Source organism: Solanum stenotomum, chromosome 5 (genome assembly GCF_019186545.1).
Source record: "Solanum stenotomum isolate F172 chromosome 5, ASM1918654v1, whole genome shotgun sequence".
In the NCBI taxonomy this organism is placed as follows: Eukaryota; Viridiplantae; Streptophyta; class Magnoliopsida; order Solanales; family Solanaceae; genus Solanum; species Solanum stenotomum.
Genome location: NC_064286.1, coordinates 12,364,523 through 12,388,727, shown reverse-complemented (window position 1 = coordinate 12,388,727; position 24,205 = coordinate 12,364,523). Strand labels below are relative to the sequence as shown.

Genomic DNA, 24,205 nt, shown 5'->3' with positions numbered 1-24,205 from the left:
CCCCCCCCCCCCCCGCCTTCCCCTTATCCCCAAATTTATTTTATTTTAAAAAAAAGAAGCTAAAATAAAACAGACTCATTTAGTAAAATAATCCATGTGAGAATTTTTACATAATCAAAATGTATTAACTTTATAAAAGTACCATCATAAAATAATCAACAACAACAACAAACAACAACAAACCCAGTGAAATCCCACAAAGTTGGGTCTGGGGAGGATAGAGTGTACGCAAACCTTACCACTACCTCTCCGAGAACAAATAACTAATTTGGAAATTACTGAAGCAAATTTTTTTTGAAGATGATGTCAAAATGATTATAAATCAAAAGAAATTTAATTTTAGGCAAGGAAAACAAAGAATATGTAAATAGGGGCTAAACGAGGCAGGGTGGAGCTGAATTTAAGCAGGGCAGACAATTAAACGGGGTAGGGCAGAGGAAAAGTTTAGCAGGGGAAGACTTAACCCACTCCGCCCCACTGACATCCCTATTTGTGATGCATACAAAGCATCTACATCTCCCATTTCTGAGAGCTTAATCATATACATTTCCATTTCCTTCCAATTCTGTTTTTCCAGGGAATTTTATAATGATTTGAATTTGGTGAGATAGCCTGTTTGTTTTAAAGTAACTTTGACACTCTGGAGGGGAACTTGATGTGCATTTTCTTTAAACAAGCAAAATTTTAGAAACACAAATTGAGCATAAAAATTTAAAACGTCATAAAAAGAACACGGTAGCTGTGAAAATATTGGTTACGAGATAACCAACTTTTTAGCTATTCAAAATTTCACAAATTTAAGATCTTGCTGGATAAGCTAAAGTGCTCCGTCAAACAGATTGAGAAAGAATTGCTTGGACTTACAGCCTCAAAAGTCATATTCCTCTCCCACCACACATATTAAGCATACGTTAATAGAGGACCAACATGTATTTACTGATCAGACGTCAGCAGTTGAACATTGCTGGATCCAATAGACAAAAAAAGGTTTTACTGCGTAATTGCAAGTTTAGCAAAAAGGTTTTTGCGGCTTAACTGCAAGTTTAGTAAAAAGGTTTTACAAGGCGATTTTTTAACAAAAGATTGAATCCAAAATATTTTATTTTATCCATTTAAAAGTCATTGTTGGTCCAAATCATAAAAAGCAGCATGCAGTAAAATTTGGACTTGTAGCCAAGAATTAATCCAGAGTATATGTCTAACTTTCCACTAATTATGTAACACCCCATATTTGAAAGCAAACCAGATTTCAGATTTTTAAAAGTTGCAGGTGCAACCTACGGTCGCCACCCACGTACCTTGGTCTGACCCACTGCCCGTGCTGTGGGTTCGTGGTTCACCACTGCAACCCCTCCCCAAACCCAGCTCAGAAAATCGGCTAAGTCTCGACCCACGGTCCGTAGGCCAAACCATGGTCCGTGGTCTGTGTCCGTGGATCGAGGCCCCCTTTACCTAGCCTCTGATGCGGACGACGGATCGTCGTTCGATCCACGGTCCGTAGGTCTGATCATTGGTGAAGGTCAGCAGCCAGTTAGGGGGAAATTGCTGATTGGACCTACTATATGATAGATAATTGAATCCTCTTTCCAACGCCACCGAGTTTGCTAAAATTCGGCCTCCGAGTAAAAAGTTATGCTCGTTTTAGTGAAGCCCTGTCGAGCAGACTTGACCTACAACCCCAATCTACGGACCGTAGGTTGACCTACGGCCCGTAGGTCCCGTCCGTCGGTCACTCCGATAGCAGTTAAGTCAGGGGTCTTTTGGTCTTTTCCTATTTCGTTGGACCCCTAAGCTACGTCGTTTAGACCTTAAATTATGAGGTTTTAGTCAGTTTAAGCCTAGAAACATAACTAGAACTTACCTAAGTCAAATCATTAATCAAAACTTAGAAAATTAGAAGCAAGAGAGGAGTAAAAGTCGACCAGCCCTAACTCCAAGAACGCAGCAAGTTTTCTTCAATTCCATCCCAGAAATCAAAGGATTTCTCCGTGAAATTCGTCACCAGGTATATGGGATTTCACTAGTGGGTTCCTTTCACCCATTAGGTCCCTAGTTTTAAGTCAGTTTCTTGATTCCCTTATTATGACTAGACCTAGGGTTTCTTGAATGTTAGAATTGTTGGGTTCTTAGCTGTTAGAATGATCCAAATCAGATTAGTACGTTAATATTCAATTTATTGCATGAATTCTAGAACCCTAGCTATGTATTTCTTTAGTTCTTGAATTACACATGCTAGGTCAAATATTTCAGTTATTCAGTTATACATGCCTCAGTTATTAATGCATCAATATCAGTTTAATTGTTGCATCCTCAGTTTGCATTCAGTTTGAGCTATCCAGTAATTTACAGAAATTCAGTCATAATGTGTAAATTACTCAATCCATTGGGAGTAGCATAATACCGAGTTGGACTAGGGCTCAGCATACCCAAATAGTCCCAGAACTACCAGCCACGTAGGTTGCAAGTCCCCTCCGTGGCATCATTTTAGTGATCACGCCAGCATGCCTCTATACCTCTGGCAGGGTATATTGGGTCCTCTCGATGGGGCGTATACATCGGACTCCACATTTAGCTCATGTGGTTTTATTATCGGTTATTAGTAGCTCCCATAGTTCAGTCAGACTCCATTGCATTGACCACGTTTCAGTATTCAGTCTCAGCATGTTATAACTTGGTCATTACATTCAGATTAGTCATGTTCAGTATTTCAACATCTATATCATGTTCAGATTATATCATTACTTATTTGCTTTATTCAGTTATATGTTATTTCAGCTTTATTCTATCCTGCATGCTCAGTACCTTTCAAGTACTGACGCATACTTTGCGCTATATCTTCTCGTGATGTAGGTTCAGGTTCTCAGCATCCAGATCACGCTTAGATCGGTTCTCGATCGTCAGTTCAGTAGCATCAGTGGTGAGTCCTCATTCTTCGAGGACCAGTGACATGTTTATCTTTTCAGTACTTTTAGTCCTTTAGTTTCAGTTTTGCTAGATCTAGTTAGGGCATGTCCCAACATTTCTAGTTAGTTTAGAGACTTATTTCAGACATAGTTAGATTCAGCTTACAATTGAGTTAATATCTTCTTTGTATTAAACTCATCAGTTTTCATTCATCTCAGTTATAGTATATGGGTATTCCCCATCTTTTCATTTTATTCATGATGATAGCTTCCGCACAGTTTTGTTTTCAGTTTATCTTTAGTATGCTCATGATTACGCCAGCAGGGTTAGCTTAGGGTCACTTGTGATCCTAGGTCCCGTGTCCGCGTCTCGGGGATAGCCTCGGGGCGTAACAAATTAGATCCTGAGATATCTGCGTCAGAGAATAATTTCATGTTGCCATAAAATGTTCATCTTACTTTAAGGATACCTTAATTACCGATACAAGTAAACGTCCTGGTATATGATCTAAGGATTCTCAATGCAGAAGACTGGAACAACTTACTTGACGGAAATGAAGAGCAGCAGCTGCGAAGATTGCAATAATTACAGCTATGATCAAGAATATAAATGAAGCTCCGAAACGGTAAAACACTCCTGCAGCAAACCCGCAACAGACAACTGTAATGAGGCATATGAGACCTTCTGCCCTGCTAGAAATAGACTTGCCAAACACCTGACAGGCTGTCTTATCCTTCCAGCGAAGAGTCACAACACATGCTGAAACAACAGAATATCCTGTCTGAAACAGACCAGTATCCACATAAGTTATACGAAATCTTATATTAGCCAGATATAGTATGTAGACATTCAAGAAACAGGCCATGCTAACCATCTATTAATAGAACTATCTTTTTTCTTCTAAAATCAAGTGTAAGTTTTCTCTCCCCTCTCTCCATGCAGCACACAGATTTGAAAGTCATTGGTGCATCACTTAGAGAGACCATTTAATGTGACACAATGGTGCCTTATTTTAACAGATGAGGTAGGGAAAGCAAGTGCTCCGTCACTTTTCTTCTTCTTTTTACCATTGACAAGAAGGAAAAGAAAACATAGCCACTAAAATTTGGAAGTTGAATGAGATCTCGTTACAAGAATTGACCCAGAAACAAGGTCTTCTTCCAATCTGTCTTAGGTGCTTTAATTTTTGTCTGATTTATAGAGTTTTAGAAAAAGTGATGCAAACCTGAGACCTGTTCTGAGTTAGCATAGTTGTCAAATTTACGATGATTTCTTATTTATTTTAGTGCATGATGTTATATTTTTGGTCTTCTTCCAATCTGTCTTGGTGGCTTTGATTTTTGTGACTGATTTATAGCAGTTTTAGAAAAAGTGATGCAAACCTGAGACCTGTTCTGAGTTAGCATAGTTATCAAATTTACGATGATTTCCTATTTATTTTACTGTACTGTGATGTTATATTTTGGTATTTTTTTCATAATGTGTGTTTCTTGCTTTTTTCCAAAAGTCCAAGGAACCTTTTCACCTTTTTATGCTTTTGCTTTCTCTTATTTAATATGTAAAGATACTCTATTCATTTATCATAGCACCCTCTTGAGTAAAGGATATATATTCTTGCGCATTTCCTTTCCGAAAGAACTGTGAGCAAGAGTGCCAAAACATATTTTTGGGAATGAGACTCTTGTTAAGTATAAACTTAGTAATCACTATATGATTCATTCACCTCAACCCATATAGTCATTTAACATACACATGAGGAGCTCCAGTAAAAAACATGCAGAAGAAAGAAAAAGAATATACCAGGGTTCCTACTGAGAGAATGTGCGAGAGAATGTGCACATTAAAACATCCTGCTAAGACACTGGCAACAATTCCAACCCAAATTTGTGAATGAACAGGAGTGTGTCGCGTTTGATTTACTTCACCAAACAGTGATGGTAACAAACCGTCTCTTCCAAGGCCAAGATATAGACGGGACTGCTCATAAAGAAAATTCAACTCTTATGGACCAAATTCTTAGCTTGTTTAATGACATCAGCATCTTGACATAAAAGCAGTATACCTGTACATAAAGCCCAACCAGGAGAGTGGTAGTAAGTCCAGCAATAGCACCAATGCTGATCAATACAGACACATATTGTAAGCCCTTTGATGTAAAAGCATCAGCCAGGGGAGCATCCCCCCCAAGTGACTTGTATGGAAGCATCCCAGTGAGCACCAAGCAGACTCCAACATATAATGCAATACAAATAAGCAGGCTCCCGATTATGCCCAATGGCAAATCTCTCTGGTAACCGGGTTCATCATCAAACATATCAGTAAGTACAGAAAAAAGGGAATGATCAAAATCACTAGATACTTGTTAAAAGACAGGTCGCAAAAAGGGAATCATATCAATCAGTCTTACTTGTGGGCTTTTAGACTCTTCCGCAGAATTAGCAACTGCATCAAACCCAACATACGCAAAGAATACTACAGTTGCTCCAGTCAGTACAGATTCAAATCCATTAGGAGCAAACGGACTCCAATTTGAAACATCAACCTCAAAAACTCCAACAATGATGATAAAAATAACAATGACTACCTGCAGAGAAATTGTCTCTCAATCAGAGATCAGCAAGTCATTTTTATGACAATCCTAAAAGAATGAATCATTCAACTATTGTGTTCAAAACAAAGGAAAATAATATTATGACAACGGCATTCCTTGTTAAGGAAGTCCACACTGCAGGCACACGTGAATGGCATGATAAATGACAAATGAAACATCTCCTACTTAAAATCTATTATACAGTTCTGGGATTTTGGGAGACCTGCTACTGATGTAACTCATAACAGATATTCGGAGCTTTTCAGTAGAAAAAGACGAGCTACTGCCAATTCTTTAGTTTCTCCCCATATTTTCAGATTACTGTAACCTACATGTTTTTTTAAGAAAAGATTTTTTAAACTGTTAAGAAAACTTTTACCTTTATGTTTATGATTGTGAAAAATATTGAAAAAGAATATTATTGAATTGTGTGTCTACATTATTACATTGAAACCCTATTTATAGACACTAAATTAGACTCATTTTCCTACTAGGACACTACATTCATTTTCCAAGTAGGATATTATATACTATTACGATTCCTATTCCTATTTTAAGTAGGATTGTGTATACCTATTCCTATTCTAACACTCGCCCTCAAGCTGGTGCATACAAATCATATGTACTTAGCTTGTTACAAATATAATTAATACGAGAACCGATGAGGGTCTTGGTGAGATATCTGCAAGTTGATCACTCGCCTTCACAAAATTGACAGTCAATCTCAATGTGCTTAGTCATCTCATGAAATACTGGATTCAATGCATAATGTCAGTCAATCTCAATGTGCTTGGTCTCCTCATGAAATACTGAATTTGATGCATAATGTCGATAAAACACAGAGTGATAAATTCCTGAATTATAGTGTTGAACTTCCCAAGCCAAGCTTGAAAAGACTATTTTAGACCCTAGAGTGACTAACACAATCGACATACAAGGCTACCAGACTCCATCTAAACAACAAAACCAGGCGGTTGCCTCGTATAGACTTCTTCCTTGAGATCACTCTTTTTTTTTGCAAAAGCAAATCTGAAAAAGGAAGTGCTCGAAATCTGATATAAGATATATGGATCATCTCGAAATCAAGGGATGAGTAGATCTTAAACAATAAAGTCACCGTAAAACTGAATGAAGCATGCTCATATGCCGGATTACTAGATTTGATGGTTGAAAGTGGTCACAATCTGAGAAATAAAATTATATGGGTAAGGTCAGAATGATGGCACGACCCAACTGAAAAATAGAAATTATATAGGTAGGGTTGGATTGACGAACGACCCTACAGAAAAAGAGAAATTATATGGGTAGGGTTGGAATGATGGCACGACCCTACACAAATAAAAAAGTAGTCACCGGAAAGATAGCACGATGCTACATAAATCGGATATGAAAAAGTGGTCACCGAAAAAATGGCACGGTGCTACACAAATCGGATATGAGAAAGTAGTCACCAGAAAGATGGCATGATGCTACACAAATAAAAAGTGAGAAAGTAGTCACCGGAATGAAGCACGGTGCCACACAAATCAGATATGAGAAAGTAGTCCGAAAAATTGCACGGTACTACGCAAATTAAATATGAGAAAGTAGTCACCGAAAAGATGCACGGTGCTACGCAAATTAGATATGAGAAAATAGTATTGAAATGACAGACGATGACCCAACTTTTGCTAACATAGTCGTTGGCCAGACGAGCAGCATATATGGGTAATAGCCACCCGCCGACAGCGGAAGCTCTTTGATTCTCTACCAAGATCGTAGATGCTTTGATACCATGTGAGAAATATTGGCAAAGAATATTATTGAATTGTGTGTCTACATTATTACATTGAAACCCTATTTATAGACACTAAGTTAGACTCCTTTTCCTACTAGGACACTACATTATAATCCTTTTCCAAGAAGGATACTACATACTATTTCTATCTCTATTCCTATTCTAAGTAGGATTGTGTATACCTATTCCTGTTCTAATAATAATATTTTCATTTTATCTTATCAAACTTAAAAATTATGTTGGAATCTTTTAGATTAAAAAAATTATATCCTATCATTATCACTTCAATTTGGTTTGATTTTTATTTGCTTTTCTATTAGAGATGATTTTAATTGTGGGAAGAGTTCTAACTTGTTAAACTCAAGCTATAGGTATATGTACTTAAATCAGATAGGACTTGATTTCTGTCTTTTCCCCTTTCTCATTTCCTGTCGTAGCTCTAAAATTTCACTCTTGTCCCTTTTCTCATTTCTTCCTCATGCCTTCCTCTAATTCTCCATTTTCCTCATTATAATCTCTCCCTTCAACTTTCTCCCTCATCATTTTTCTTGTCCTATTTTTAGTGTCACATCCTAAAAGAAAAAAGAAAACCATGAATAGATGGACAATTGACGAGGAATTACATACGTATTCTTATACTCACATTTGAAATCATTTATGTTTATCGACATCAGAGAGTATCAGACACATCTAGTCCAATTATTTTAAACTACATACTTGTCAAGAAGGATCTTTTGGAAAATGCAACACCTCAGAAATTCTAAGACCAGATCAGACCGTATCTAACAGATCATGAGGATATAAGAAATTAGAGTTTCCAGAATTTTGAGATTTACGGACAACATCTACGGGCCATAATTGGAACCACGAACTGTAGATGAAGCTCATAGATCAACTTCAAAGGCTTGGTTTTCAACTTGAGTTTCACGAGCTAAAACCATGGGTCGTGGGTCAAACTACGGACCGGGGATTAGTCTCGTGGAATGATGTGCAGGAAAACTTAGCTACTGTTTCTACTGCCTAGCATTTACAGACTCAGTCTACGAACCATAGATGGAACCACGAGTTCTAGACTGGTCTCATGAATTGAACTTCTGAGATTGGTAATTTGATGGATTCTACGAACTATGGATGGAACTCCGAACCCTAGATGGATCTCGTAGATGGAACTTCAGAGACTCAACTTTTAGCTTGACTTCTACGGAAGGGATCTACGGCCCGTAAATCAATCCACGGACCGTGGAAGGCCCTCATGGAGCTTGCCGGCAGTTTTTCTTCCAGGGCTATTTTGATATTTTCCCACTCTTTTAATCCCTATACTATGTCATTTTAGCCTATTCTAAGTGGAATTAAGGAGAATTTAGTCAACCTAACCCTCCCCATTCACGCCTAACACCCAGAAATCATCATTAGTACGCTCAAGGTTCCTATAAAGTAAGAACTAGGGTTCTTCATCTTAAAGCTTCAGTTCAAGGTTTCAAGCTAGGGTTTTCCTTCCAGATATGTGGGAATTCATTGATGAGTATCCTTTCACCCATTGTGTCCTAAGAAAACCCAATATATCTTCAGATAATTAAAATATAGAATTTTAAGGTTCTTATGATTGTACGAATTTTGAAGTAATTCAGTTTTTCTTCGTTACCAGCCCTATCAATTTATGTTTTTTCCCATGAATTTCAATATGCTTGTTAAACTATATTTTTATGAACCCTCAAAATGCAATGTGTCTTTGAAATTTGCATGTTTCAATCAAAATATAGAAGTTCTCATTATCAGCTCATACTCAATTTTTTCAGTTAAAATGCATGAGATGTTTTCGGTTAAAGTGTCTACAATTTTAGTATCATGTATTCAGTATTCACGAGCTATTCAGTATTATCGGCATAAACTCAGTTGGGAGAGTCACTTAGCACCGAGCGGATTTTTGGGATGAAGCTCACTGTCAACGTTAGCTGAGACCTTTAGTAGCAACCCCTAAGTCCCAGATTCAAGTGCCACCATAGGTCTATGTAGCACCTGCAGGCACATATTATCAGCTTAGTGGTACCATGCCAGATCAAATCAGCCTCTATACCTTGGCGAGGTATATTGGGCCTTTTTTTATGGGAATTATGCATCGAACTCCATGTCTAGCTCACATGGTTATATGTCGACTTTAGTATCTCCCACAGTCCAGTCATTTAGATATTGCATGACCATGTATTCAGTTATTTCAATTCAGCACTTATCAATTGCATGTTGTTTACATGGTCATTGCAACTGTTCATATACATCAGCTCAGTCTTTAAGATTTAGCAGGTTCAGTTTAGTATACTTGTGATGCATGTCTCACATACTCAGTACATTCAAAATACTGACAGCATACTCTCTACGCTATATTATTTGATAATATAGGTTTGGACATTCAGCATTCAGGTCGCGATTAGTACGACTTCCAACTAGCTCAGTAGCACTTTGGTGAGTCCTCAACTTGCAAGGACAACCCTTGTGTTTTATTTCAGTTGTTTATATCTTTCAATAATCAGACAATCAGAATTAGCTAGGGGATTGTCCCAGCAACTCATCTTAGTAGAGGCTTTCAGACATTCAAATAGTAGCTCCACCTTATGTTTTATTCAGATGTTCCATATAGCATTTTGGATTTATTAAACTATTTAGATTCAGCTTCCGCATCAGTTATCTTCAGTGGATAATTAAATAAATCTTAGTGTCATGCCAGACCGTGGGTTAGCTTGGGGTCACTTGCGGCTCTAAGCACCGTGTTACGACTAGGGGTAGTCTTGGGTCGTGACAGAAAATCAATGTTGACTGGCTTCCTATCACTCTTGATTATTTAAGACTGCCCACTCTTCTTACTATCAGATTCCCCATTCCCCTCTCTCCCATTCCAAAATCATATTTTCAAGTTGCCGAGTATACTACAGTTCTCTTCCTAATATAAGAAGTAAATTGATTGCTACTCTAAGACTCGACAAATTAGAACCACAACTGAAACATAGAGTATCAGTGCTGATGACATTTCCTCCTATATGACAGCAGATTATCTGATTGTAGTGGAATTCAAAAAAAATCTAGATAAGATAAACAATTTATTAATCTGAGAAAAACCCTTGTATACAAACTGTATACATAAAAGTAGAGGACCTATACAAAAACATGGCCCTCTACAAATGATACACAACCTTCTATACAGAGATAAACTTTATCGGGGCAGTAAAAGCTATCTTACAATAAAAGCTATTTCTTTTTTATAAACAATCATTTTTCATCCCCTCAAAAGCTTTCCTATTTCTTCCTTTCCATAGGACCCACATGATGGCCAGCGGGGTAACATCCCATGCCCTGTGTTTCCTTTTCCTTCTTCTACAGGACCAACTATGCAACTCATCATTCAGTTGAACACAGCATCACTGAGCTACACACTGACCTAGTTCAAAACAACCCACCACAGGCATGTAGTCACTTCGCAGTGTAATAAGAAGTGATCCACATCTTTTTCTAAGCATCTATATATAAAACACTAGCAGATATATGTAGCTGTCCTCTTCTTCAGATTATGGGAGAACTTAAATCTCCTTACCTTAAGTTAACTAATTTCTGAACTTGCATTCGCAATGTTTACACTAACTTAAGGAGTTACACTTCGATATCAGAAGGACCTTTTACCCTAAATGATATTCAATCACCAAGAAGAACAAGTTCACCTATTATGACAAAAAACAAAGGACAAAGAGTAGATGGAAAGATCACCTTAGTCACTGTCATCACTGAATTTAATATTGAAGATTCTCCAACACCTCGACATAGAACAATTGTCAGAAGCACTAGGAGAATTGGAGCTAATAAATTAAAAGAAAATGCTCCATATATTTCTTCACTGCCATGTCCAACCCAACTTGGGATGTTGTTATTGAGGAAGGGAATGAGCTCTAGTGCAGTAATCACATAACTTGCTAAACTGCGAGCTATACTAGCTGCACCAATATGATAATCAAGCATCAACTGTGAAAATACAAGGAAAGCAATAATCTCGTTGAAAGCTGTATAAGCATACAAGTATGCTCCCCCAACAACGGCTGGAAAGCGTGAAGCTAACTCAGCATAACAGAGAGCATTGAGCACGCAAGATCCTCCTGCAATTATGAAGCTGACAGTGACTCCTGTACTAGAAAAAAATAAACCCTCATTAATGAAAAATTAATAACACATGCATACTATGGAAGAAAATAGCGCAAAATGGAAGAAACAGATCTATATAGGTGATACCTATTAGTTAGGACTGTATTTTAGTGATGTTGGTACGTTTACCATAAATCTTGTGCTTTTAATAGTCCTTTTAGCCCTATCTAAGATTTACATGCCAATGGAAAATGTAAAAACACCTAGTACTTACTATCATTATTATAGTTAGCAGTAGTAGTCCTAATATATGGACTATCAGTAATAGGTTCATTGCAAAGTCACTCATCAAATTTGGACCATGTTTTCAACATTATGGAACTGCCTGGATAATGCCAAAAAACTCCCTGGAGTTTTTGCAAAGCAGGAGCTGGAAAGGACTCTGTAAAAAGGCAACCAACTTTTGGAACTTTATTGCATCTGTCATATGATGAACACTATGGAAAGGAAGTAACCTTAGGATTTTATTAAGACAAAAAGAAAATGTAATTAGCCTTGAGAATAGATCTTTTCGTTTCTTAATTTTTGGAGTAATCAGATCTTTTTACAAGACGTTGCTGACATAATCAACATTAGTGCATTGCACGAACTGTAAAGCTCTTTCACAAGAACAATTTTTGTGCTGCTTTGTTTCTGATAAAATTCTTAGCCTTACGTATTATTTAATATGAGTTTAAGTTGAACTTAAATGGATCGACAGTCTGAGCGTTCATATACTCAACTCAAACTTACTTGGAATTGATGTATAGTTGTTGTAGTAGCAGTAGTAGTTGGGTCTAATATGAGCTTAAATGGAATGACATAGCCTGAGAATTCAAATACTCGACTCGAACTTGGAATTGAGGCATAGTTGTTGTTACTATAATAATATATGCATACTTGCAATGGAAAAGATACAAGTGACGTGATGTGCTTCTATTTCATTGAAGAAGCTTAATTAAAGATGTTAGAATATGAATAGGTTTATACAATCCTACTAGAATAGGAATAAGTTTATACAATCCTAGTAGAATAGGAATAGGTTTATACAATCCTATTTAGAATAGAATAGGAATAGTAAATAGTATCCTACTTGGTAAAGGATTGTATTGTAGTGTCTATAAATAGAGTCTCAATGTAATAATGTAAGCTACAACATCAATTCAATAATATTCTTTTTCAATATTTCTCACATGGTATCAGAGCCTCTATGATCTTGGTAGAAATTCAAAGAGCTTCCGCTGCTGGCGGGTGGCTATTACCCATATATGCCGCCCGTCTGGCCAATGACTATGTTAATAAAAGTAGGACAAATGATACATGCATGAACCCCATGTTCAAGGGAAGAAACTCAGTCAGACAGGTCACCATGCATCAATTTTCGGTGACTTTCTAGGGCTGTTTTGTGTCAACCCCATATCCGTTGGTATTTCTGTAGCACCGTTTCAACTTTCCGGTGACTACTTTTTCATATATAATTTATGTAGCACTGTGCCATCATTCCGGTGACTACTTTTTCATATTTAATTTTTGTAGCACCGTGCCATCATTCCGGTGAGTACTTTTTCATATATAATTTGTGTAGCACCGTGCCATCCTTCCGGTGACTACCTTTTTTTTGCATACCTGATTTGCGTAGCACCATACATCTCTCCGGATTACTTTTCATATTTAATTTGTGTAGTACAGTGGATTTTTTCGAACTATTTTCTCATATCTAAGTTGCATAGCATCATGTGTCTTTTCAATGACTCCTCAGATTTGATTTGCATGTTCCATTCATCTTTTCGGTGACTCCTCAAATCGGATTTGCATAGGGTTGTGCCATCATTCCAACCCTATCCGTACAATTTTTCTTTTTCAGTAGGGTCATGCCATCATTCTAACCCTACCCATATTATTTCTCTTTTTCAATGGGGTCATTCCATCAATTCGAACTATCCTATATAATTTCTATTTTCTAGTTGGGTCGTGACATCATTCCGACCCTACCCATATAATTTTATTTCTTAGATTGTGACCACTTTTAGCCATCAAATCTAATACTCCGACATATGAGCATGTTACGGCCAGTTTTTGGGTGACATGTTTAATATCGACTAATCTATTGATTCCAACATGATCCATACTTTATACTAGATTTTGAGCACTTTGTTGCTCAGAGGGGTTTAGTAGCCTTGTATGTCGATTATGTGAGTCAGTCTTTGCAAGTTTGGTTTGGGAAGTTCAACACTGGAATTTTATCACTTTGTGTTTTATCGGCATTATGCATCAAATTCAGTATTTCATGAGAAGATTAAGCACATTGAGATTGACTGACATTATGCATCAAATCCAGTATTTAATGAGAAGACAAGCACATTGATATTGACTGACATTATACATCAAATCCCGTATTTAATGAGAAGACAAGCACATTGAGATTGACTGTCAATTTTGTGAAGTCGACTGATCAACTTGCAAATATCTCACCAAGCTCCTCATCGGTCCTCATGTTAATTACATTTGTAACAAGCTAGGTACATGAATTGTATGTACTAGCTTGAGGGGGAGTGTTAGTATATGAATAGGTTTATACAATCCTACTAGAATAGGAATAAGTTTATACAATCCTAGTAGAATAGGAATAGGTTTATACATCCTATTTAGAATAGAATAGGAATAGAAATAGGAATAGTAAATAGTATCCTACTTGGTAAAGCATTGTATTGTAACCCTCAGGGGTTGGCCTGCTGGCAATTGACTTGAGCCTTGGGGTTTGCTCCCTTTCAAGGTCTCAAGTTCGAAACCCACTAGGTGCAAACAATTTCTGAGGGCCATCGGACTGGGTAAAACCTGAATTAACCGTGGTGCACTTGCGGGAAACTCCTTGCCGAGGGCCTGTGCACCCCCGGGATTAGTCGGGGCTCAAAGAGACTCGGACACCCGGTGCAAATCAAAAAAAAAAAAAAGCATTGTATTGTAGTGTCTATAAATAGGGTCTCAATGTAATAATGTAAACAACATCAACAATTCAATAATATTCTTTTTCAATATTTCTCACAAAAGATATGCTTACTCAAGCTAGATAGTAGTACCTTTTGTCCCATTTTATGTGACACTGTTTCTCTTTTAGTTTGTCTCAAAAGAACGACACTTTTCTATATCTAAAAATAATTCAACTTTAAACTTTTCATTTTAAATAAAGGAGATGATTTATAACCACATTAATGTCTATTGGCTATTATAAATGACAACTTTCAAAAATCTTTCTTTCTTACTCACAAGTTGGTGTGCCCAAGCAAAAACCATCCCATAAAATGAGACGGTAGGAGTAGTAAAGTTTTTACTAGCACCTTATATGTCATAAATGTAAATCTCATCTTGATTACAGAAAACAAATCGAAAGAGAGAACAAATACATGATAGAATTTACAAAGCAATAGCGCAGCGGAAATAGTTTGGATCGACATACCTCCAGCCATTGTTAGCGATATAGTCGGAGTCGTCGGTGTTTATTTTCCAATCCAACAATTCTTCTCTTCTTCAAAGATATTCTAAGCACTCAAAACTTCACTCTTAGATGGTATGAAGTTTTTAGAAGTAATGTGCTTGGGGACCTTTGAACCTAATTATTAGAATATGAATAGGTTTATACAATCCTATTAGAATAGGAATTGGTTTATACAATCGTGTTAGAATAGGAATTGGTTTACACAATCCTGTTAGAATATGAATAGGTTTATACAATCCTATTTAGAATAGGACTATGAATACAAATAGGAAAATGAATAGTAAATAGTATCCTACTTAGTAAAGGATTGTACTAGTGTCTATAAATAGGGTCTCAATGTAATAATGTAGACACAACAACAATTCAATAATATTATTTTCCTATATTTCTCACATGGTATCAAAGCCTCTATGATCTTGGTAGAAAATCAAAGAGTTTCCGCTGTCGGGGGATGGCTATTACCCATATATGCCGCCCGTCTGGCCAATGATTATGTTAACAAAAGTAGGACAAATGATACATGCATGAACTCCATGTTCAAGGGAAGAAACTCTGCCAGACAGGTCACCATGCATCATTTTTGGTCACTTTCTAGGGTTGTTTTGTGTCAACCCCATATCCGTTGGTATTTGTGTAGACCGTTCCATCTTCCCGGTGACTACTTTTTCATATTTAATTTTTGTAGTATCGTGCCATCATTCCGGTGACTACTTTCTCATATATAATTTGTGTAGCACCGTGCCATCCTTCGGGTGACTACCTTTTTTTTCGCATATCTGATTTGCATAGCACCATGCATCTCTCCGGACTACTTTTCATATTTAATTTGTGTAGTACCGTGAATTTTTTCCGAATTATTTTCTCATATCTGAGTTGCATAGCATCATGTGTCTTTTCAGTGACTCCTCAGATTTGATTTGCATAGTTCCATTCGTCTTTCCGATGACTCCTCAAATCTGATTTGCGTAGGGTTGTGCCATCATTCCAACCCTACCCATATAATTTTTCTTTTTCAGTAGAGTCGTGCCATCATTCCGATCCTACTCATATTATTTCTCTTTTTCAATAAGGTTGTTCCATCAATTCGAACTATCCTATATAATTTCTATTTTCTAGTTGGGTCGTGACATCATTCCGACCCTATCCAGATAATTTTATTTCTTAGATTGTGACCACTTTTAGCCATCAAATCTAATACTCCGGCATATGAGCATGTTCCGACCAATTTTTTGGCGACTTGTTTAATATCGACTCATCTATTGATTCCAACATGATCCATATACTTTATACTAGATTTTGAGCACTTTGTTGCTCAGGGGGAGTTTAGTTGCCTTGTATGTCGATTATGTAAGTCACTCTATGGTCTTATGGTCTGAAACAGTCTTTGCAAGCTTGGTTTGGGAAGTTTCAACACTGTAATTTTATCACTCTGTGTTTTATCAGCATTATGCATCAAATTCAGTATTTCATGAGAAGACCAAGCACATTGAGATTGATTGTCAATTTTGTGAAGTCGAGTGATCAACTTGAAGATATCTCACCAAGCCCCTCATTGGTCCTCGTATTAATTACATATGTAACAAGCTAGGTACATGAATCGTATGCACTAGCTTGAGGGGGAGTGTTAGAATATGAATAGGTTTATACAATCCTATTAGAATAGGAATTGGTTTAAACAATCCTATTAGAATAGGAATAGGTTTATACAATCCTATTTAGAATATTTAGAATATGAATAGTAAATAGTATCCTACTTGGTAAAGGATTGTATTCTAGTGTCTATAAATAGGGTCTCAATGTAATAATGTAGACACAACAACAATTCAATAATATTCTTTTCCTATATTTCTCACACTAATGACATATTTATAATCGTGCTTCCATCAAGAACGGTTAAGAGGTTATGAGAAGTTTTACAACATGGGATAATGGGTAGTTACCTACCTTCCCGTTAATGGGATAATGGGTAATTACCTACCTTCCCATTAGTGGGATAATGGATCCATGTAATGCGGATCATATAAAATAAAGTTTCATAAACATTCATTGTTACAACGAAATTTTAGAGAGGGAGAATGTTAGCATTTTGTTAATGATGATATGGTCCGTATTACATGGATCCATTATCCACTTCATGGACCCATTATCCCACTAATGGGAAGGTAGGTAACTATCCATTATCCCATATTGTAAAACTTCTCATAACCTCTTAACCATTCTTGATGGAAGCACGGTTATAAATATGTCATTTGGTTCAAAGGTCCCTAAGCACATAACTTCTAAAAACTCCATACCATCTAAGAGTGAGGTTTTGAGTGCTTAGAAGATCTTTGAAGAAGAGAAGAATTGTCGGATTGGAAAATAAACACCAACGACTCTGACAACAATGGTTGGAGGTATGTCGATCCAAACTATTTTCGTTGCGCTATTGCTCTGTAATTTCTATCATTTGGTATTAGAGCAATCTGAATTTCCTCTGCTTTGTTAGTTTTCAGAATTCGCTAAAGTCGCTCAAAATGGGTCTTAAAAATTCAAATCTTGTTTTGAAATCTTTGAAGCATTTTCTAATAATAAAAGGCAAAGAGATTGTTGTTTTGATTTGTGTTCCAATGATCACATAACTAGTGTATGTGACTGTTAGTTCTCTGATTTTGAATATTATATATTTAAATTATTATATTTATTTTATGTAATCTTTGAGCCTCTTTACATACATATATGTATATACATATTTTAAGCATATGATATTTAAGTTTGTTGCATAATGTTCAACAATAAATCTTGTATATGATTGAGATTTAATATTTAGTGATTCATATAATTTTATTTGATTGAGATTTAGCCACATCAATCTTAATTAAATGATATTATATGTTATGTTTTGGATCACTTAAAGAAATAAATGTCTAAGTGATCTAGAATTTATTTGATTAAAGTTTAGCCACAGCATCTTTAATTGAATAAAATTTAAAGTTAAGGATCACATAAAGTAATTTTTAGACATTAGAATTGTGATTAATTGTGCATGATATGATAACTTAAATTCTTTATTATTAAGTTGCATAATTAATTAAGATGAAATATTAAATACTTTTCATAATTACCCACGGGAATTATGAATGAGAGTTTAATAGTTTTGTCATAAAGATAGAATATCATGCTATTAAATTGAAAATTTTATCATAAATATGAATCTAATTGAATTAAAAATTTAGCCCATGGGAAATCTTTATGTCAGTAGATTCAATTTAATATAACTTGCCTCAAATTTATATTAAGTATGTATGTATATTTTTGCAGTTATGCAACCTGCAAATTTCTCTGATATATGTGATATTCCCAAACTGAATGGTGAGAACTATAAGATTTGGAAGGAGAGAATTCTCCTTCACTTAGGGTGTATGGATATTGATTATGCTATCAGGAAAGACGAGCCACCTATTAATGAAATCAGCACTCAAGATGAGATTGTTCTTCATGAACAATGGGAACGCTCTAACCGTTTGAGTGTTATGTTCATTAAGACCAAAATCTCTGCTGGTATTCGTGGTTCTGTAGAACAGTATAACAATGTCAAGGCATTACTGAAGGCTATTAATGAACAGTTTGAGACTTCAAATAAGGCACTGGCCACCACCTTAATTATGAAATTCTCATCAATGAGGCTCACCGGTGTGAGAGGTGTGCGTGAGCACATTATGAAAATGCGAGACTTACCGGCTCAACTAAAGATTCTTGAGGTCGAAATGTCTGAAACTTTTCTTGTGCACTATATCTTGAATACTTTACCTGCACAGTATGGTCCCTTTAAGATCTCTCATAACACACATAAAGATAAATGGTCTATTAATGAACTCATGGCCATGTGTGTTCAGGAGGAAGGTCGACTGCTGATGGAAACGGGAGAAAGTGCAGTCATGACTACTCAAGGAAAGAAGACCAATCAAGCCAACAAGAGGTCTAAAGGAAAGGCACCACTTGAAACTGACATCAAGAAAGAATCCAAGTGTCGCTTCTGTAGAAAGAAGGGGCACATAAGGCAGGATTGTGTCAAGTTTCAACAATGGCTTGTTAAGAAATGTACTTTTATCTCTCTTGTTTGTTATGAAGCTAATATGATTGATGTTAATCATAACACGTGGTGGAAGTCATTCGCTACTCAGATTCAGACTTTGCTGGCTGTGTTGATTCATGGAAATCAACTTCAGGATACATATTTATGTTAGCCGGTGGAGCTATATCTTGGAGAAGTGCCAAATAGACTTTAGTTACTACTTCCACTATGGAGGCTGAGTTCGCTTCTTGTTTTGAGGCTACCTCACATGGTGTATGGTTAAAGAGTTTTATTTCTGGGCTTAGAATTGTCAACTCTAAATCTAAGCCATTAAGGTTATATTGTGACAATTCAGTTGTTGTCTTTATGGCTAAGAATAATAAAAGTGGTAGTCAAAGCAAACATATCGACATCAAATATCTAGCCATAAGAGAAAGTGTTAAAGACAAGAAAGTGGTCATTGAACACGTTAGCACTGAAGTAATGTTAGCTGATCCTTTAACTAAAGGCATGCCACCGCTGAAATTTAAGGATCATGTAGTCACAATGGGACTCAGTCCCACTATGTAAAATTTCGTTGTAACAATGAATGTTTATGAAATTTTACATAGTGGGAAAATGATAGAAATTACAGAGCAATAGTGCAGCGGAAATAGTTTGGATCGACATACCTCCAGCCATTGTTAGCAATATAGTCGGGGTCGTCGGTGTTTATTTTCTAATCCGACAATTCTTCTCTTCTTCAAAGATCTTCTAAGAACTCAAAACCTCACTCTTAGATGGTATGGAGTTTTTAGAAGTAATGTGCTTAGGGACCTTTGAACCAAATGACATATTTATAACCGTGCTTCCATCAAGAACGGTTAAGAGGTTATGGAAAGTTTTACAATATGGGATAATGGGTAGTTACGTACCTTCCCATTAGTGGAATAATTGGTCCATGAAGTGGGATAATGGATCCATGTAATACGGACCATATCAGCATTAACAAAATGCTAACAATACACACATAAATATGAAACTGAACTTCCCATTCGAAACATGATTTGAAAAATTATCTCCACATACTAGATATGAAGCAACTTATCACATAACTACAAGAACGTCTAAATATTTCTTTAACAAAAAATTTGAAAAGGTCATAATCATCCTGAAGCAATATTTTTAGCAATATAACTATGATCTAACCAGGCAATTGCCTATAATCTTTTTCTCCACAATTCACCCCACACTTGCAAATATTTCAAAGTTAGGTTTATAATCATTCCACAATTCATAAGGTATTTTTCCAGTTTTTTCACAAGGAATCCTACTTTGCAAATTGCAAGTGACATGCAAATAATACTGAAGTGAAGGTCATTTACACATTACTAATGTATCCTGATCCTCTCACTTTGATAAAATTTAATCAAGTGTCACGACACATGCTCATTTGCTCTTACTTTCTAAATTCTACACCGCCTCTCACCATCTTAAATTGAAGGATTATGTCTTCATAAGACATATCAATCATTGAGTGATTATTGCCTCATCATAGTGTTATTTAACTTGTTAGTTTATTATTTAAATTTTGTTGTTCCTACTCTTCTTATACAGAAAATTAATCCAGCGGACTCGAGCACTAGTTATACTTGATCATACATATATTGTTCTAATTTCCTTTGTTTCTCCACGATTCAATATTAATTTTTAATTAAAAATACATTAATCTAGTCCGTTTTAGCGGCCACAGTTATTCAAATTAACTTTCTGTATAGCAAGCTGACCTGGACCAGTATCGTGGGCGACGGTGCCGGTTACAACAAAGATTCCGGCGCCGATAGAAGCTCCAATGCCGAGAAGAAGAAGATCAAAGAGACTTAGACGGCGGACAAGACCTTCGCCGGAGGTAGCACGAATTGTGGTCTCCGACGGCGGAACTAGTGGTTTGGACCGGAGCGCCGACGACCAGAAGTGAGAAAACCATGACGGAGCCGAAGGTGAGGAAGAAGATTCAGAGCGTTCCCAAGTACTCATATTTGAATTTCCGATTCTCTCCTCATCGTCCACAACAACAGCATAAATTAGGACCGATACTAAATAACTAAGCCACGTGATTCAGATGGAACAAAGTTAAAATGACTTTCGGTTAAAAAATATATTTCATATAAAAAAAAGTAGGTAATACTAAATGGCCAGAAATTTAAAAAGTCTATAATATCCTCTTTATTTTAAAATAAATTGATATGTTTTTATTTTTTAATTAAAAGGTATTAAAGTTAAAAGGGTAAAAATGTTTTAAAAGGTGAAATAACATAATGTGAAATACGTTATTTTACCATTTTGGCCAAATTCTGGCCAAAAGGATTTTTCCAAATATTTATTTATAAAAGCAGGAACTCCTAACTTTAATGTTAAATTACTATAATATCCCTAACTTACGTAGTGACTTTTTTGGTGAGTTGTGACTTTTCTAATAAGTTGTGACTTTTTTTAAATGGGCTGTGATTTTTCGATGAGTTGTGACTTTTCCAAAGAGTTGTGACTTTTTCAATAAGTTGTGAGTTGTGACTTTTCGAAAGGATTGTGACTTCTCGAAAAGGTCATGACTTTTCAAATAAGACACAAAAAACTCTTGTTCATACTACTCTTTGTTGACTATAAATAGAGGAGTTTCCTTACATTTTTCAACCACAATTTTTTTAATCTTCTACTCTTCTTCTTCTTGCATTTTAAAAAAAATCATGTGATTTATTGACGTTGAGTAAGTTCGAAGTTCATCGGAATATGAGATACCACTATTCTGATGAAGTAAATTGTTCTATCCTAAGAGGGTATATTCCTTAACCTTGAGTATTTGAGGAAAATCATTTTAATGATATAATAATTATTTTTTTGCTTAATACATACATTAGTATGTAATGTTCCAATATATGGAGTTAATATGATGTAGTCTAAATTCCTTTATTTTTGTTAATTTCTCTTGTGATGTAGATATATGCTTCTGCATATCTTTTTCAAAATTTATTAAACTTCTCAAAAGTAGAGAATTGTCAGGATTTATTTTTTTTATGCTCAAGACAAAAAAATGACTTTATTTATCAATGTTACTTATGTGATTTAGATTGTAAGGAAGTTTGCTTCAAAATATTTATTACTGTATAAACATTGCCCTTTTGTTTTACTAATTTACTATTTGTTAATATTTAAGTATTTTCGACGAAGAAAAGTTTATATGACTTGTAATAACATCAGTTGAAGTTTGTATTAGTTTAATTTTTATTGTAGTCTAAATTCATTTGTTTTTGTTGACAATTTCTCTTATGATATAGATATATGCTTCTGGATATTTTTTTTCCAAAATTAATAAACTTCTCAAGAGTTTGAGAATTATCACGAATTATTTTTTTGATGCCCAAGACAAAAGAATGAATGTATTTATCAATGTTACTTATGTGATTTGGATTGTCAGGAAGTTTGCTTCAAAATAGTTATTACTATATAAACATTGCCCTTTTGTTTTACTGATTTACTATTCTTTAATATTTCAGTATTTTTTACGAAGAAAAGTTCATATGACTTGTAGTAACGCAGTGGAAGTTTGTATTAATTTAATTTTTATTATAGTCTAAATTCATTTGTTTTTGTTAACAATTTCTATTCTGATTTAGCTATATGTTATCACGATTTATTTTTTTTGATGCTCAAGACAAAAGAATGAGTTTATTTATAATTACTACTTATGTGATTAAGATTGCCAGGAAGTTTACATAAAAATCATTATTACTATGTAAACATTGCCTTTTTGTTCTATTAATTTACTATTTTTTAACGTTTCAGTATTTTCGATGAAGAAAAGTTCATATGACTTCTAATAACGCCAGTTGAAGCCTGTATCAGTTTAATTTTTATTATTTATTTAATAGCTAATTTTATGAGATATATATTTGATTAATTCATATATATGTGTGTCACAAATGTATTATCAAGTTACCAAAATCTTCTAACTTCAAAATATATTATTTTAAAATTTTTCGAGTTCTTTTTTTAAAAAAAAACTAACAACAAATGTGAAAATATGTGAATATATATGAAGCATTTAAAATTTATCATTCACAATATAAATTTTATATTCAGTAATATGGAATAAACATTTTCATTTTGTCCCTACACTAAATTAAAATCTAATAACTATAAAAAAAATAGTAACATTAATTAAAAGTCCTATTTATGTAATTATAAAATTTATTAGAAATTCATCTATTGCACGTTAATTCTTTAGTTATAACATTATAAATTCTCTTAATTATTACTAATTATTCTAAATGTTATTCACACTCTTTTATATTCTTTAGTTATAAATATATGAATTCTCATAGTTATTACATTAATTATTTCTATCTTTCATCTTTCCTTATATTAACTTTTGACCAATAATTTTTCATATTATTATACCGGCCCTATATATGTGATAACACGGTGTTGTTATTTTTCCTTGGACGAATCATGCTTGGTTGAATAAATTGATTTTTTTTACAAGTATATTGAACTATATCTTTGTTGGTTATAAGATAAACATGTGATTATATGATTTCACAGGTAGAATATATTCTTTAATTTTAATTTTTAGTATTTTCAGTAAAAAAAAAATGAAACTTTTCTCAGTTAACTATGGACAGTCAGATAACTATTTTTGAGACAATGAAGACGTCAAATATGAGAGCCAACAAAAAGAACGTCATCTATTATATTATAACTTATAAAATAAAAATTAATATACATAAATAGTTTTAAAAAATGAAATGTAATTGTTCTCCACATGTTCATATGAATAAAATACATAATTGAAGAAAGCATACTGAGCAATAACATAATCTGAACTAAATGTAAATGCTAAAATATACTTAAGGCTGAGCTAAATGCAATGACCAAGTACTAATCATGAACATGACATACCGAGACTGAGTGTTGAAATATAACTGAAGACCTGGTCAAATGCACTGAAGTCTGACTGTGGGAGCTACTATTAACCGACATAAAACCACGTGAGCTAAACGTGGAGTTCGATGTATACGCTCCATCGAAAGGACCCAATATACCTTGTCAGGGGTATAAAGGCATGATTGTTTGATGTATACGCCCCATCGAAATGACCCAATATACCTTGCCAGGGGTATAAACACATGAATGACGTGATCAATAAAGTTGATGCCCAACAGAGGAGACTTGATAAACCTACGGGGCACGTAG

The 24,205-nt window shown here is 35.1% G+C and overlaps 1 protein-coding gene across 1 annotated transcript in view; it reads right to left on the bottom strand.

Moving 5' to 3' along the window:
* Nucleotides 1-21,039, bottom strand: part of LOC125865838 (cationic amino acid transporter 9, chloroplastic) — a 22,411-nt gene extending 1,372 nt beyond the window's left edge. The window contains exons 1-6 of the mRNA XM_049546098.1: nt 20,743-21,039; nt 11,022-11,431; nt 5,312-5,488; nt 4,967-5,191; nt 4,705-4,881; nt 3,449-3,685 (exon numbers count right to left, since the gene is read on the bottom strand). Coding sequence (XP_049402055.1) covers nt 3,449-3,685; nt 4,705-4,881; nt 4,967-5,191; nt 5,312-5,488; nt 11,022-11,431; nt 20,743-20,992 — 1,476 coding nt within the window. The 5' untranslated portion in view covers nt 20,993-21,039. The remainder of the gene's footprint in view (nt 1-3,448; nt 3,686-4,704; nt 4,882-4,966; nt 5,192-5,311; nt 5,489-11,021; nt 11,432-20,742) is intronic.
* Nucleotides 21,040-24,205: the final 3,166 nt, after the last annotated feature.